We start from the raw sequence: 13,154 nt of genomic DNA, 5'->3' as shown, positions 1-13,154 counted from the left end.
GGACCTGACAGGCGAGATGGTTTGGGCTCTTGGGTTCTCCCAAGAGCACCGACAGTTCAAACATTTCACCCCCAGCAGCCTGGAAGCAGCCAACCTCTCTACACCCCTGGAGAGGCCCCTTTGAAGACTATTTCTATAGTCCTCGTACGGCCACACTGGGGGCACCTCCATGGGGAGGTGACAGCAGAGTGTGACCCCACTGCGGTGGGATGGCACAGCTTGGCCTGGCTGCACCCACAGGGCCCCAGAACCCTGATGGCCTTCTGTGTCTCATCCATCATCCCTATTGTCACCCACCCTCCTGCAACTGCTACCCATGGGGCCCAGAACCCACACATAGCATCCAGCCCCCATGGGCAGGAAGTAATCGGGGTGTAAGAGGGCACTGGGTGAAGAAAAACATCTCCCCGCCTGTGGGGAGGGAAAGGGGAGATGGCATTTGTGATTAACTTGTAGCATTCACGTGGCACCGCAAGGGAAGAAAAAGCTGTTGTAGGGAGGGAGATTTCCAGCTAGATAACCACCACTTGCCACTTCTCACTAAACGAGACCATCTATTTATCAGATTAGTAACCTGAGGCAGTGGTTCATTTGCACATACATCTTCATTTTTGTAGTTTGTGGCTTAACTGGAGCACACGTACATCCTCGGTAGCGCTCTCCTTTCTTCCCTGCAGCGTGCATTAAATTCCCTTATTATTCACTGATTTCTGTCCTGGTAAGATTAGAGATCCCAAGAAAGAAATGCTCCTAACACTTTGTATTAATTTTATAGCGCTAAAGGATGCATTAGAAGATACAGCTACAGTGATATATGTTATAGATACATCTATAAATAAATAATGCTACAATTTCAATATTTTCTGAGGCATAATCAGTTATAATAATTGACTTACCGATGTTTTCTTTCCATTGCCTTACCAATGGAATATCATAAAAGAAAATTACCACTGCTAGATAACATTGGAAGAGTCTAGGGGTAAAATTTACATTTCCTTTGATAAAACTTCAGCTGCTAATTAATAAAATGCTGCCTAACGACACCCCACAGCCATGTCTCAGCTTTCACCTGCTGTAAGCTTAGAGAAAAATGAAAGCCTTTTCGCAAGAGAATGCTAAATGCTACCAAAATGATTTAATACATCACTTGATTAGGGAACAGGATTTGCTTAAATCACAGGGTGAGAAGTGCAGAAATAGCAAATGAAAGATTCACAGCCAGAAGCCAGCTTTCCTGACCCACACATCAGCCCCATGGGGGTTTAGTGCCTCTTTCTGCAGAGCATTCAGGTTTCTGGGCAATGGGTGCATGGCAGGAGAGGGCAGACTCCACGAAGTCCTTCTCAACTACGTGAAAGACCTGTGGAGGTGATTTCTTCATGCGCAAAACTGACTTTTAATTGGAGAAGAGAGCTCTGGAGCGTGGCCCCCTCACCCTCTGAGAATTTTGCACAGCCTCCTGCAGGTGAGGGAGCTGAAGGGAGATGAAGATTTCTTTTTTTTTTTTTTTTGTCAGACAAAATACCTGCAACTGGATCCAGAGTGGACGAAATCTTCTAACTGCATGGCTGTTAGAGTTTGTTTCCCAAACAATGATGGCTAAAAATGGAAACCCTGTGCAAAGTGACAAAGGCAGCCCACAAAGTGGTCTCTGCTTGCACCACGTGGGGTCCAGCACTGACAAGGCAAAGAATGGGAGCTGGAGAGAAGGGGCTGAGACACACAAATGGGACAACAGGTCAGCATTATTCCATAGAAAAGACCGAAATAGACCTTGCTTCTCCCTTCTCCAGCCTGCGTTGTTTCAGGGCTCAGACCAAGAAAGGTCCACATGCCTTTGTGGGTCTAAGTGACTTTTTTGTTGCAAAACAGTGTTTGGAGACGATTGCCAAATTCACCCGTAACACCTAAGTCTACTTGCAAAGGGCTCACCAGGCTTCCAGATGTGTCATGCTGAATTTTTTGTGAGTTTGCTTAAACGGGACAAAAGCAGCAATTTAGTGTTGCAGTCAGACTTCGGAAAAGCAGCACAGATGATGCATACAGCAACTCAGCACTTTGCAGCACTGGATCACATTTCTCCTGGTTTGCCAAGCTCACGTTATGAGCACAGAAAGGCATTTGCATTCATCACAGCAAAGCTGTCCACTTGCAAAGTGACTCCAACCTCTGACTCCTTAGCAGAGCTTATCTGTTATGCGTATGCACACCCTGCAGAAGTGCATCACAAACAGGACAGACTGTTTTTCCCCACTTTTGCCGAGTCGTGAGGCTGGACTACCAACCAATCCCTCCATAAAAAGAGCCATGCTTTAGCTAAACAGCAGAGGGCATGTTTACTCCAAGGCAAGCAGCTCAGCATTTGGTAAACACCTCATAGCACTTCTTGCTCATCAAGTTAAAATAAAATATTGAGTCATTCGCACATGCTGGTAGCAGAGCCAGCAGCAAGCTACTTGCTCCTTCATTTAAAAAAGAAAAAAAAAGAAAAAAGTAGTGGTTCTCAGAAAAAATAAATAAGTAAGAAGAACTGAAGAAGAATTAAACCAACTGCAGTTTGCAGGAAAATATATATCAGTCCTTCTCTGATTAGGTCAACTTCTAATGTGAAAGTTTTACGGGGAACAAGCCTCCTCCTCCTCCCCCCCCCCAAAAAAATAAAAAAATTCACAAGAGAAATCCCTTGATAAGTGGAGTGAATGTGGGTAGGTGCCACCAATGGGAGAAATTATTTAAAATGAAAGAATGGTACCTGATGAAACATCCCCCAGCACCAGGCCTTTGGTGGGAAAGGGGGATGCCTTCTGGCACTCAGTATGGATGGGCTTGGCTGCCGCTGAGAGGAGCCACAGGAGATGCTGGCTGTGTCCCATGGGTCTGTACATGGCAGGAGTCCTTTTCCCTGCATCAGGCTCCAGCTGAGGTGCTTCAATGGCTGTAGCTGCAGGGTGTCCCTGCTTTTGAAGGCTACCACACCGTGTTGTGGCACCCTATTGTCTTCTTGCAGATTAGCAGATCACTTGTTCCTCCTCTGAAAGCTAAACTATGGCACCTGCGCTGCCAACTGGCTTGACACCTGATAAGCTGCCTGCCCACTCCATCTCAGCATCCCTGTCCACCCAGGGCAGTGGGACTCTGGTGTTGCCTGTGGAGACCACCCCAGGGACATTGGAAGCTCTCAGGATTGCGTTTTTTCATGTTGTATCTGTGATAAGAGTCTCTTCCCAGAGTAAGGCTGTTCTGTACTATGCACACAGACATGGGAAAACAATCTGTACCTGGATAGGCTTTCTTACCAGTATTGTCTGAGAACAGAGAGAGTATGTTAGACATGCTCTGGAGATGGAAAACTCAAGGCAGAGGGATGAAGGCATTTGCCTAAAGCACTTGGGAATTCCTGGCCTGAGCTGAGAGTTGACGCGAAGCCAATTCTGTATCCACTGAGCTATTGCTTACTCAATCGCTTGGGCTGTGAGGGTGCTAACACGACGTTCTTGCCTGCAGTGTGCTCCCAGTGCTGATCTCCCTTGGTCTCTGGGTAGTCTTGAATGTGCCAAACTGAAAAAAAATGATGGTGAAGTCCAACCTACATACCTTGGCAATATCCCAGCTCACTAACCTCCTGATGGCACTTCCACCAACTCAGGGTGTGCCTGGATTTCATCGCACCTTTGCAGGGCTAAGAAGCAGGAACAAACACACCGGGTGTTGGCTGCCTGTTGGTCAGGATTACCTGCAATGCACCGCAGCTGGCATCGCCCTGTGCAAAACAAGATGTCGGGTCCCTGCAGGAAAGGTCTGCTCCGAAGCCTGGAAGCTGAGTTTTGTGAGCCTCAGCTCCATCAGGTCTTCTGACTGCTGGGAGGACATCTGCTCAGAGGAGAGACCTGTGGCCTGATGGGATCTGCACAGGTGACTTCTGACCTCCTCAGCAATATTGAAACCCCAGGAGGTGTTATGACACCAAATTGTACGACAATTAGTTGTGTCATTGTCCAGGACCCCAGACATGGGTGTGGACGATATTCACTGATTCACAAGGACATACACCTTCTTCCCAGAAGGAGAACTGCCTGTCCCTGTGCAATTAGCTACAAACACATGGAAAGGGACTCTCTGATCTTTCTTAAATATAGGTTACTCCTATCCTTCACGTGGCTACAACTGCTCCTCACATTCCTGTTCCTACACTCCACATGCCTGACAGGTGACTTTACACCTTCTGTTTTGTGTAACAATTGCACAAAATAGAAACTAGGAAAAAAAAAACACAACCCAACAAAACAAAACAAAACACCACCATATTTCATTTCCATTCTTGTCCGCTTTCATTACATATTGATAAACTACAAGAAAAGAAACAGCCACCAAGAGATGCAATTTCTATTCCAAGTTACAAAGAATGGAAAGTTCTCCAGGGCTAGCCTGTCCCTATGCAGATAAAAATACAGTAATAGCATTTTAGCTCATTGAAAAGTCACTCACAATTCCAGGTTTTTGCTCTCATTATATGTTCTTCACATTTCTTTCCTTCTTTCTATTTCCCCTTGAAACAAAACAAAGCCAAAGTGCTTCAATAATCTGGACTCTACTGAACAGATCCGTGGTACTTTATAAATAGCAACCAAAGCTGGACCTGAAAGACTGCAGCAGCCGTGGGACTTCATGGATCTATCACAACCAGCTTACTGACTTCTCGCACAGGAAACAGGCTGGAGGTAAAATGCACCAACACTTCCAACTAATTAATATGGCTTCTTTGCATTTAGAGCCTGCTCTCTCTTCTAGCACTGGGAGCATGATCTCACGTATGACGGGACGAGGGATGTCAGTGTGTTAGGGGTGACAGCCCTGTAGGAGAAGCCGGGTGACTCGCCCAGGGCTGTAAGTACAGAGGCCTCCTCCTTAATGACACGGGTAGGCTGTGTGGGCCACTAAATGGTGGTGTTTGGGCCAGGACACAGCTCTCCTGCCAGCACTCCCACAGACTGTGAGATTGTCACACGCTGAGCCTATGAAACTGTCACAAGCTGAGCCAGGTGTCAGAGCCAGGTCTGCCCCCACCACGGGCAGCCAGTGATGCTCCTGGCCCCTGGAACAGAGAAGGGGGAGCCTGGTGAGAGGCTGGTTTTCACTATGTGCACAGCTTGGGGTAGAGGGTATCACAGCTTTTTAGCAATATTTAAGCACGGGACACAAAGCCAGAAAAGTCAGTTGTTTTTTTTTCCTGCAAAATATGGTTAAGGATGTACACCAGCTGCCCCACTCCCTCTGTATCAGGTACAGCCCCCAGGGGAGACTGAAAACACACTGGCTGACGGAGGATTTGACAGTCCTGCTCTGATACTATGTGCAGGCACAGGCACAATCATGGGACACAGGAACCTGAAAAAGCAAGGGACTAATGTTTCCCCCATGGACTGGATCAGGTTCAAAGTCTTCATGGTGAGCCTGCCACAGGAAAGGAGCTGGAGGTTGTGATAAATGATGTTGAAAGGGCTTGCCAATGTTGCTTTCCCCTCACTGACAAACCTTAAAACTGGAACCATCACCAGAGGAGAGGAATGCAGACTAGAAAGAGTCTGGAGAGCCCACCAGCCCTGGGAGCTGCCAGAGATCCAGCTGCAGTTCCTCTGAGAAGAGATTTCGCAGCCCATGCTGAGACCTGTGCTGTGAGGTGTGCTAGCCAGCTGCTCTGTAGCTTAGACATCTCTGCATAGACCTCCTGATGCTCTGCCATCACTGTCTGACTTCCTCCACAGATCTCCTGCCCAATGAAGTCCTGCATCAGGCTCTAGGCATGGAAAGAGCTTGCCTTGCTTCTGTTTTAATGGGAAAAGGCTTTAGCTCCTGAGGCCTTAATCCAATACATTTCTCACAATACATTTGAAAAGGAGCATCACAACATTCATAATAAAGGGACAAGGAGAACAACTGTGTGCCAGCAGCGAAAACCCCAGACACTACAGACTGTGCTGCTACAATACCACTTCTAGGGCTGTTTCCCTCATGCATGTTTTGGAGCCTGCCCTTGGTCTGCTCCCTCTGGATGGCAATCCTCACCCAGCTCTGTACATCAGGCCTGTGTCTCAGCTGTTTTTCATTCCATGGGTCAATTTCCAATGATCTAAAGCTTACATAGATTTATGTGCAGTAACTGGGCACTGCCTTGTACCAAATACATATATTTCTAGTTGTTACCTGTGATTGGCAAAATGCTTTTTGAAAATGCAAAGACACTCCTAAGAATAATGGAGCTTTAGTGGCAAATATCATTCAATCTCCAGCATGTCAGCTGGGTCAAAAGCTTTCCTTTAACACACATCCTTTTCTCAAAGATGTATTTACTGATGCCAACACAATTACAACAGAAGAGAACCTGCAGGTTAATAGCTGAGGTGGTACATCCCAATACACTTCTGCTGTTTTTTAACCCCAGGAGGAAGGTCAGCTTTCTTTTGTGTGACGTTTGTAGTGCAATCTGGCTAACAGCTTCCTGGAGGTGCAATATCCCTCTTCTCCAATGACCTGCTCTACTATCTCTGCAAAATCATGGAGGTCTTGCTGAACCTTTTCCTCGCCTGTTTCAGTAAGAAGCCTCAGCCGTGGTACAATGTACACAGGTGTTTAGTGTGGTCACCATACACAGAAAAATGGGCTCTGCAAGATATTAATTGAGAAGAGCCAGACATGCAGCTCTCATGATTTTAAGCTCTTTCTGACTCTCTCAGCAAGGCATGTCTTGGTCACTCCACTAAAATCGGTGGCTTCACACTGGAAATAAAGAGTCATGTAATGCATCACAGGTTGGGTCCACTTATCTACAGTTTTATCTATGATACAGGTACATAAAAGCAACTAATTTTACCAAGATCTTTCAGTACCTTTCAGAAATGCAATTTCCCATTTTTAAAGTGACATCAACTTCTAGGGAAAAAAAAAAAACAAAACAAAACTTTTCTTTTCTGATCTAGATTTAAAGCACCAGCTTGGTGCAACAACGTTTGCTCCAGTAATTCACAACACAAGCCTGACTAGCAGCCCAGCATGTGTTGCCAGGACAGTGGGTGTTTTTAAAATAGAGAGCTGCTGCATTTACTGGTAGCTGACAGGCATGCACGATCATTTCATTGAGCGAGGTCCCAGGTGGGAAGCAGCGACTGAGGGCGGCTTTGTAAGCCTCCAGCTCAGCAAGAACTTGTTCCTCAGCTTCCTCCACTGCTGCTATCACAAAGGCAGCCTGAACTCCAGTTCACTGCTTGGCAAAAACAGAATTGGTGCTTTGTGTGACTCATGTTTAATTGGCACATATGTCCATGAGCGATGCAGACCCACCAGCTCCCCTTCCAGCACAGGCATTTCAAAACAGGCACATGTTCTTGGACAAAAATAATGACAAGGATGATTGTCTCTACCTCCATGCTAGTATTGGGGTCAAGGTCATCACACTCTGACTCCTCTGAGCTGTTTGTCTCCTTGTTTGGCAGCATGAAGAGGAAGAAAGAGAACAAGAGATTAGAGGAGAGATTGGTTAGACAGGGCAGAGCAGCAAGGAGTTGTGAGCAGCATGGGGATGGATAACAGGACAGAATATGCTCCAAAAAAAAACAAACAAAACAAAACCCAAACCCAAACCAAACCAACAACAAAACAAAAGAAGCAAAGGCGAAGACATGCTTTTGCCAGAGGAAAGGCAGTGATTCTGCAAGTCGTTCGGGCAGTACAACAGCAAGGAAGCAGGAGAAGGAAGCCCCGTGACCACCATGCTGCAGCAGCTGCTGCCCTTAGCTCTGGGTGCGAGGGGCAGCCGGGTGGCAGTGGCAGGGCTTCTCTTTGCACATGCCATCTGTTTCAAGAGGCATACATGAGGGAAAGCCTCCAGAAAGGAAAACACTTAATCATGGACTCTCCTGGAGAGGGGTGGATCCATAGTACATGCTCAAGTGCTTTCCTGCATCAAGGCTGGGCTTTGGTTGTGTCAAAACCACAACGAGTATTTGTTTGCTTGCCTCTGCTGGGAGGGATAGCCCCAGATTAGTCCTGAGCAGGCCTCATGGCTGGTTTATAGAGATGGATCCTCTCAATTGGAGCAGAGAAGTCAGGCACTCAATGCAGAAGATGGAGCTTAACCCCACCGTTCTCAACCTTTTCCACACTGGGAGATCTCAGAGAGAGAGAGACAGACACGGACACACACACACACGGACACACACAAAACCCTCTCCTGGCAAGACCAAGTCAGCATCTCTTCCCTGTCTGGTGATATGGAAATAAAGAGGTCATTCAGACCATCTCCCCACAGTGAACTTCTTTAGCATCTCAAGGTAGAGAGCCCCTTATCATAATATGTGGGGAAATATTGGCCTGAGGAAAACTTGTCAACATTAAAAAGGCAGTCATTTCACCCAGTGGCTTTCTTACCGCTGCAGTTGCTCTGATGGAGCTGCAGATTGGGCTAGATCAGAGGAAAGTAATTCACTGTTTTCAGTTATTTACAGAACAGTTATTTAACCTCATACATAGTCTTTTAATGAAGATTACTTACTTGTGTATGGGATGCCAGGAAAAAGAAAATGAAAAACAAAGGCTGCATTTTATCTTGCATGCAAAAATCCTGCTAAAATGGATACTACAAAAAAAAAAAAAGATAACTGAAGTGGAAAAAAAAACAAAAACACAACCCAAAATTGCCGCCCCCTCCCTCTCTCAGGAGAGGATGCTATAGGGGGTGAAAAGGATGGGAAGCAGGAGAGTGGCACACAGCTTTCCGTTGGCCTTACTCACTTTAACAGAGACTTTGTTCCCCAGAATATCCTTGGATTTACGTGGCCCATTGGCTTCATTTTTGCCACTGCTCTCCTTTTCCGCCCGCTTTCTCATGCGCAGGGTATGCCATGAACATGACTTCCTGTTGTACCAAAAAACGCAGCAATCAAATGGCAAATCATAGCAGGAAGGAAGGATTGGGAAAGGAGAACCAGCATCCACATTTGCGATTACTGCAATTCCCTAGAAGGTGGAAGCCACCGGCAATACGCCTATCTCTACTTGAGCAATGAGAGTTGAAGTTAAAAAACAAACCAAAGTGTTCTGCAAAGCAGATGTTGTGCCACACTTGCTGTTTAAATGCATGGAGCAGGAAAAAATATCCCATGATGGAAGCAGGCAACTAGAACTCAGTCAGCTGGTTTCAGGGACTTTGTCTTGCATTGCCACAAACAGAGACTTATTTTATTTTTGCTATAGTTAACAGGTCAATTCAGTCCTCAGTCTTGTTGGTTAAAAGCAACAAACGTAATAAACGAGAACCATCTTAATAGATTACTTTGTCGAGCAAATAAAAAGATTTAAGAAATTGAAGGTGTCGCTCCCTACATGTTACTCAGAACATGAATAGCTCAGAAAATGGGAGCTACATCACTAACTTTCCAAGAGATAAGTACTTTCCTAGAATGACAAGCTCTGCTCTGCTTCTCAAGACCAATAATTTCCCATTAGTGTAATATTTGATTTTGCCAATCGGGATAGAGAGGACATCAATCAGTCCATGCTTTTTGACTAGAATCACAGCAGGCATGATTTCCAGAATATTTTTCACCCCTCATTACTGTGCCTGTGACCTTACTCTTGGAAAAAAGAAAAAAAAAAGATCATGTCACCCTTTGTAAGAGCAATGCTGTGTCAACAACAGAAATTGCATATCAAAGCAGACGTAAAAAAATCAAGAAAAAAACAAAACAAAACAAAACACTTCTCAATATGGAATTCATTTGGTTTAAATAGTGGGCAGGTTGGGGAGGATTTGGGAAGTGGTATGTTGTCCAAAGCTGAAAGCTCTCGAAACAGCAGTGTGATGAGCTGGGATCCAGGTTCAAAGCATCTGCCCACCTTTAAGTCATGCAAATTTTATTTGCATGTTTTAAGCCCAATGTTTGGCACATGTCATGTCACGTCTACAGTACCTTGATACATTTTACAAAGCAAGTTGCATGTAATCCAACGATCACCTGCGATGCCAATAAAATGCAGTATGTTAGCAAGGTAGGACTTGAAGGACACCCCGCACAGCCGATGCTCCCCCATGATCACTGGCGATGATTCATAAGCATCTTTTTGTATTTCAGCACCTGACTGGAGCTGTACAATAGCTCATTTTTTTCAAAAGTAAACCCAAGGGCCTCCCAGGAACTGGCTGCACTGATGTAAGACCAAAATGGTTCATGGGGACTGTTTTTGGTGTGGCAGCACCGTGGGCCAGGTGCCTACCAGTGGCATGGAGCTGGTGGCTGGCAGGGGCAGTTGTGTTTTGGCACAAGGAGCACCAACACTCCCTACACACCCTGGCTGGACAGGAAGGATGGCTTGGTATTTGGGCATTTTTTGGGGGGAGGTCTGCATTAGGTGTGCAGACCAGGGAGCATTATCCAGCACTTCGGGACTGTTATATTTTCCTTTATGACATGATAAAGAGTCAAGGATGTGGCTGACCCTCACCTATCATGATGCTAACACTACTGGATCAAACACATATTTTGTGTACAGTATTTGTCAACAGAAGAAACAGTTTTATTACTTTTAACTCCCCATGATCTGGCAGACTAGACAGGGCTGAAAACAGCTGCATTTTTAACCCATTGGATTTATATTAGAAAGTCATTCAGGCTTCTTTTTAGTTGCAGGGTTGTTTTAGCTCTGAGTCCAAAAACATGATTTAAGACTGAGAGAGAAGTGCAATACATGTGTCTTTCAATTCTGGTATTCCTTCCTACCCCCAATTCATATGACTATATTGCAGAATTTGACTGCACAGCTGCCATGAAATCAATGTCTTCCACCAGGAGCCCAGTGCTGGGGTGAATGTAAAGGCACATGTTTGCAGATTGTGGTTAGAGGGGAACCCAGGAATAGCTGTGGCACACGAGCAAGAGATGTGCTGAGCAATTTTTTTTTGGCTTAATATTTCATTTGCAATAGCATTCAATAGTATTCCTGAGATCACCGACTGATGGGTCAAATCACCGTATTTCTTAACTGAGTCTTTAGCAGATACCAAATTACTACTTTTAGGGAATCTCTCACAGAATCTTTCCTCACATTCAGCTCTTCACCTCAAGGCACTCACATAAGATAACAGAATGTGTAGCATACACCACGCATTACCAAGTAGTCATTTTAGATGTTAAAAGAAATCAATCGGTATTACTGAAAAGAGGGTTGTACCTTCTGTATTTAATACCAAAAAAACACTTTCTTGCATTAGTCATTTCAGACTGACAAATTTCTAAAAACCAAAAAAGAAAAATATATATCCACACATTTGTTAAATAAACAACAAAACGTTATAAACAAAACAAAACTAAACAAAAAAGGGTCAAACTAGTTCTTTTACCTCTTTAAAACATGCTCATGGTGAAAATTTATTTTACATATTTAAAATAGTACATTTAAAATTAGTTACATTACAGGTACAATGATGAACATTGCGACTATCCATTATATTGCACAACCTGACTTCATCAATATGAGTTTGTTTCTTTTCTTTTTTTAAATAGTGCAAAATACTTTATACAGGAATGTACTTGGATGGGGGTCTTGCAAACCAAAAATATTTTACAAAAGTTACTGCGAACAGAAAAAAAAGAACAAACCAAAACAAAATAAAAGTAAAAAAAAAAAAGATACAAGCTGTACAAGGAAATTGCCATAGACAACAAAATCTCTCCTCTTAGAGAAGCGAACCTCAGTCCAACATAGGGCCTGATTATTTTTTTGCTAGATGCTGTTATAACCAATATATAGATTAGTAACTTAATACAACATAAATATAAGTCCAGTCCAAGCAGGTCCATGTTGGTGTAAAATGGTGTAATGTAAAATACGTCTTTAACCATTTATGGATTTATTTCTCTCCAAAGTATAAACAAAACCCCACAAAACAAAAATAAGCCAAACCCAATCTATCCACCATGGCTGCCCGATGCTGGGGATTGACCACTCAACTTGTTCCAATGGCACTGTAGATAAAAATCAGCAGGAATTCCCTACCATTTGGGTTTGTTTATTTTTATTTATTTTTTTTTTTCCTCAAAAAATCCACATAGTGCTCCCAGCGAAGCCAACATGGCACTTACTTGATGCTTCCGTCGCTACTATCTGTGGTGGATTTAGTGAGGGGAGCCAAGATATTGCCAGGGATCCATCCTTCAGCAGCCGGAGAGTGGTCGTTTGCAGGCTGGTACACCAGGAACATGTTCTGCTGGTTGATAGCGAGGATCTGAACCACCTCTCCTTGATTCACACAGATCTCATCCTCCTTCAGTGCATAGTAATCTTTAATCACAACCATGGAAGAGGTCCCATTGCACCCTCCCAAATCCGTCTGTGGAAGTGGACACAAGAGAAACCTGGTGAGCAGGTGGTGCTGAGGAACCTGCCTTTTCTGGCAGCAGTCACAGAAAGCACTTCATTCCCAGCCTAACTGCAACGGGGAAAAAGATACAAAACGCATGCAAGTTCACATAGGTAGAGAAGGATTTTAAGCATCAGCAGGAACCTGATACAAACCAACCTCCTGCTTCAGATTAGATTTCACAGCTGTTCTGAAGGTGACGGTGCCCTAGCAGTGTACTCATTTGTGTGGTATTGCAGATGAACTACCTGTGCTGAACCAAATGCAGGGAAAGACCAATGAAGGCTCACATTAGAAGCCAAATGAATACTCACACATTTCATTGATCTTAAATATAGGTCGTATTGGAAAGTGGCTTTGGCCAACCGCAGCCAGCAGCTGGGTCCAACCACCACTGACAGTTACTGCTTCCTTGGTGGTTTGTGTGAATTGTGTCGGGGTAGTGCACACGCACCTGGATTACAGCCTTCAGCTAGCATCCTTGGAGCTGTTACGTGGGAAAAGGTCTAAACTATTTAAACCATCGGGGTGGACCTCTTCAGGAATGGGTGGTTGATGGATATTAAAGAGGTCTGAATATTGCTGTTGGCGATACTGCAAATGGAAATTCATTTCACCAAGTCTGCAAACGTAGTGCCCTGAAGAACACTGGGGTCAGGGCTCCGGGCAGGTTCTGTTCCAGATTTCCAGCTGAAGAGCCACCTGCCTGAATGCCAGAGCTTTCACAGTCTCCATTTAACTTCAA

General features: G+C 44.7%; 1 protein-coding gene across 20 annotated transcripts in view; it reads right to left on the bottom strand.

The window, feature by feature from the left end:
• Positions 1–13,154, bottom strand: part of KALRN (kalirin RhoGEF kinase) — a 504,304-nt gene that overhangs the window by 14,882 nt on the left and 476,268 nt on the right. For 17 of the 20 annotated variants that reach the window (XM_068687540.1, XM_068687542.1, XM_068687541.1 and 14 more), the window contains 3 exons: positions 12,132–12,379; positions 8,785–8,908; positions 7,416–7,475 (listed from right to left, as the gene is read on the bottom strand). In XM_068687540.1, coding sequence (XP_068543641.1) covers positions 7,416–7,475; positions 8,785–8,908; positions 12,132–12,379 — 432 coding nt within the window. Of the gene's footprint in view, positions 1–7,415; positions 7,476–8,545; positions 8,630–8,784; positions 8,909–12,131; positions 12,380–13,154 lie in introns of those variants that run through there. The other 3 variants (XM_068687548.1, XM_068687537.1, XM_068687549.1) reach the window with 3 other exon arrangements.

This window comes from Anas acuta, chromosome 6 (genome assembly GCF_963932015.1).
Source record: "Anas acuta chromosome 6, bAnaAcu1.1, whole genome shotgun sequence".
NCBI classification, from domain to species: domain Eukaryota; kingdom Metazoa; phylum Chordata; class Aves; order Anseriformes; family Anatidae; genus Anas; species Anas acuta.
Note: the sequence above shows the minus strand (reverse complement) of the source record. Positions and strands in the feature narration are given on the sequence as shown.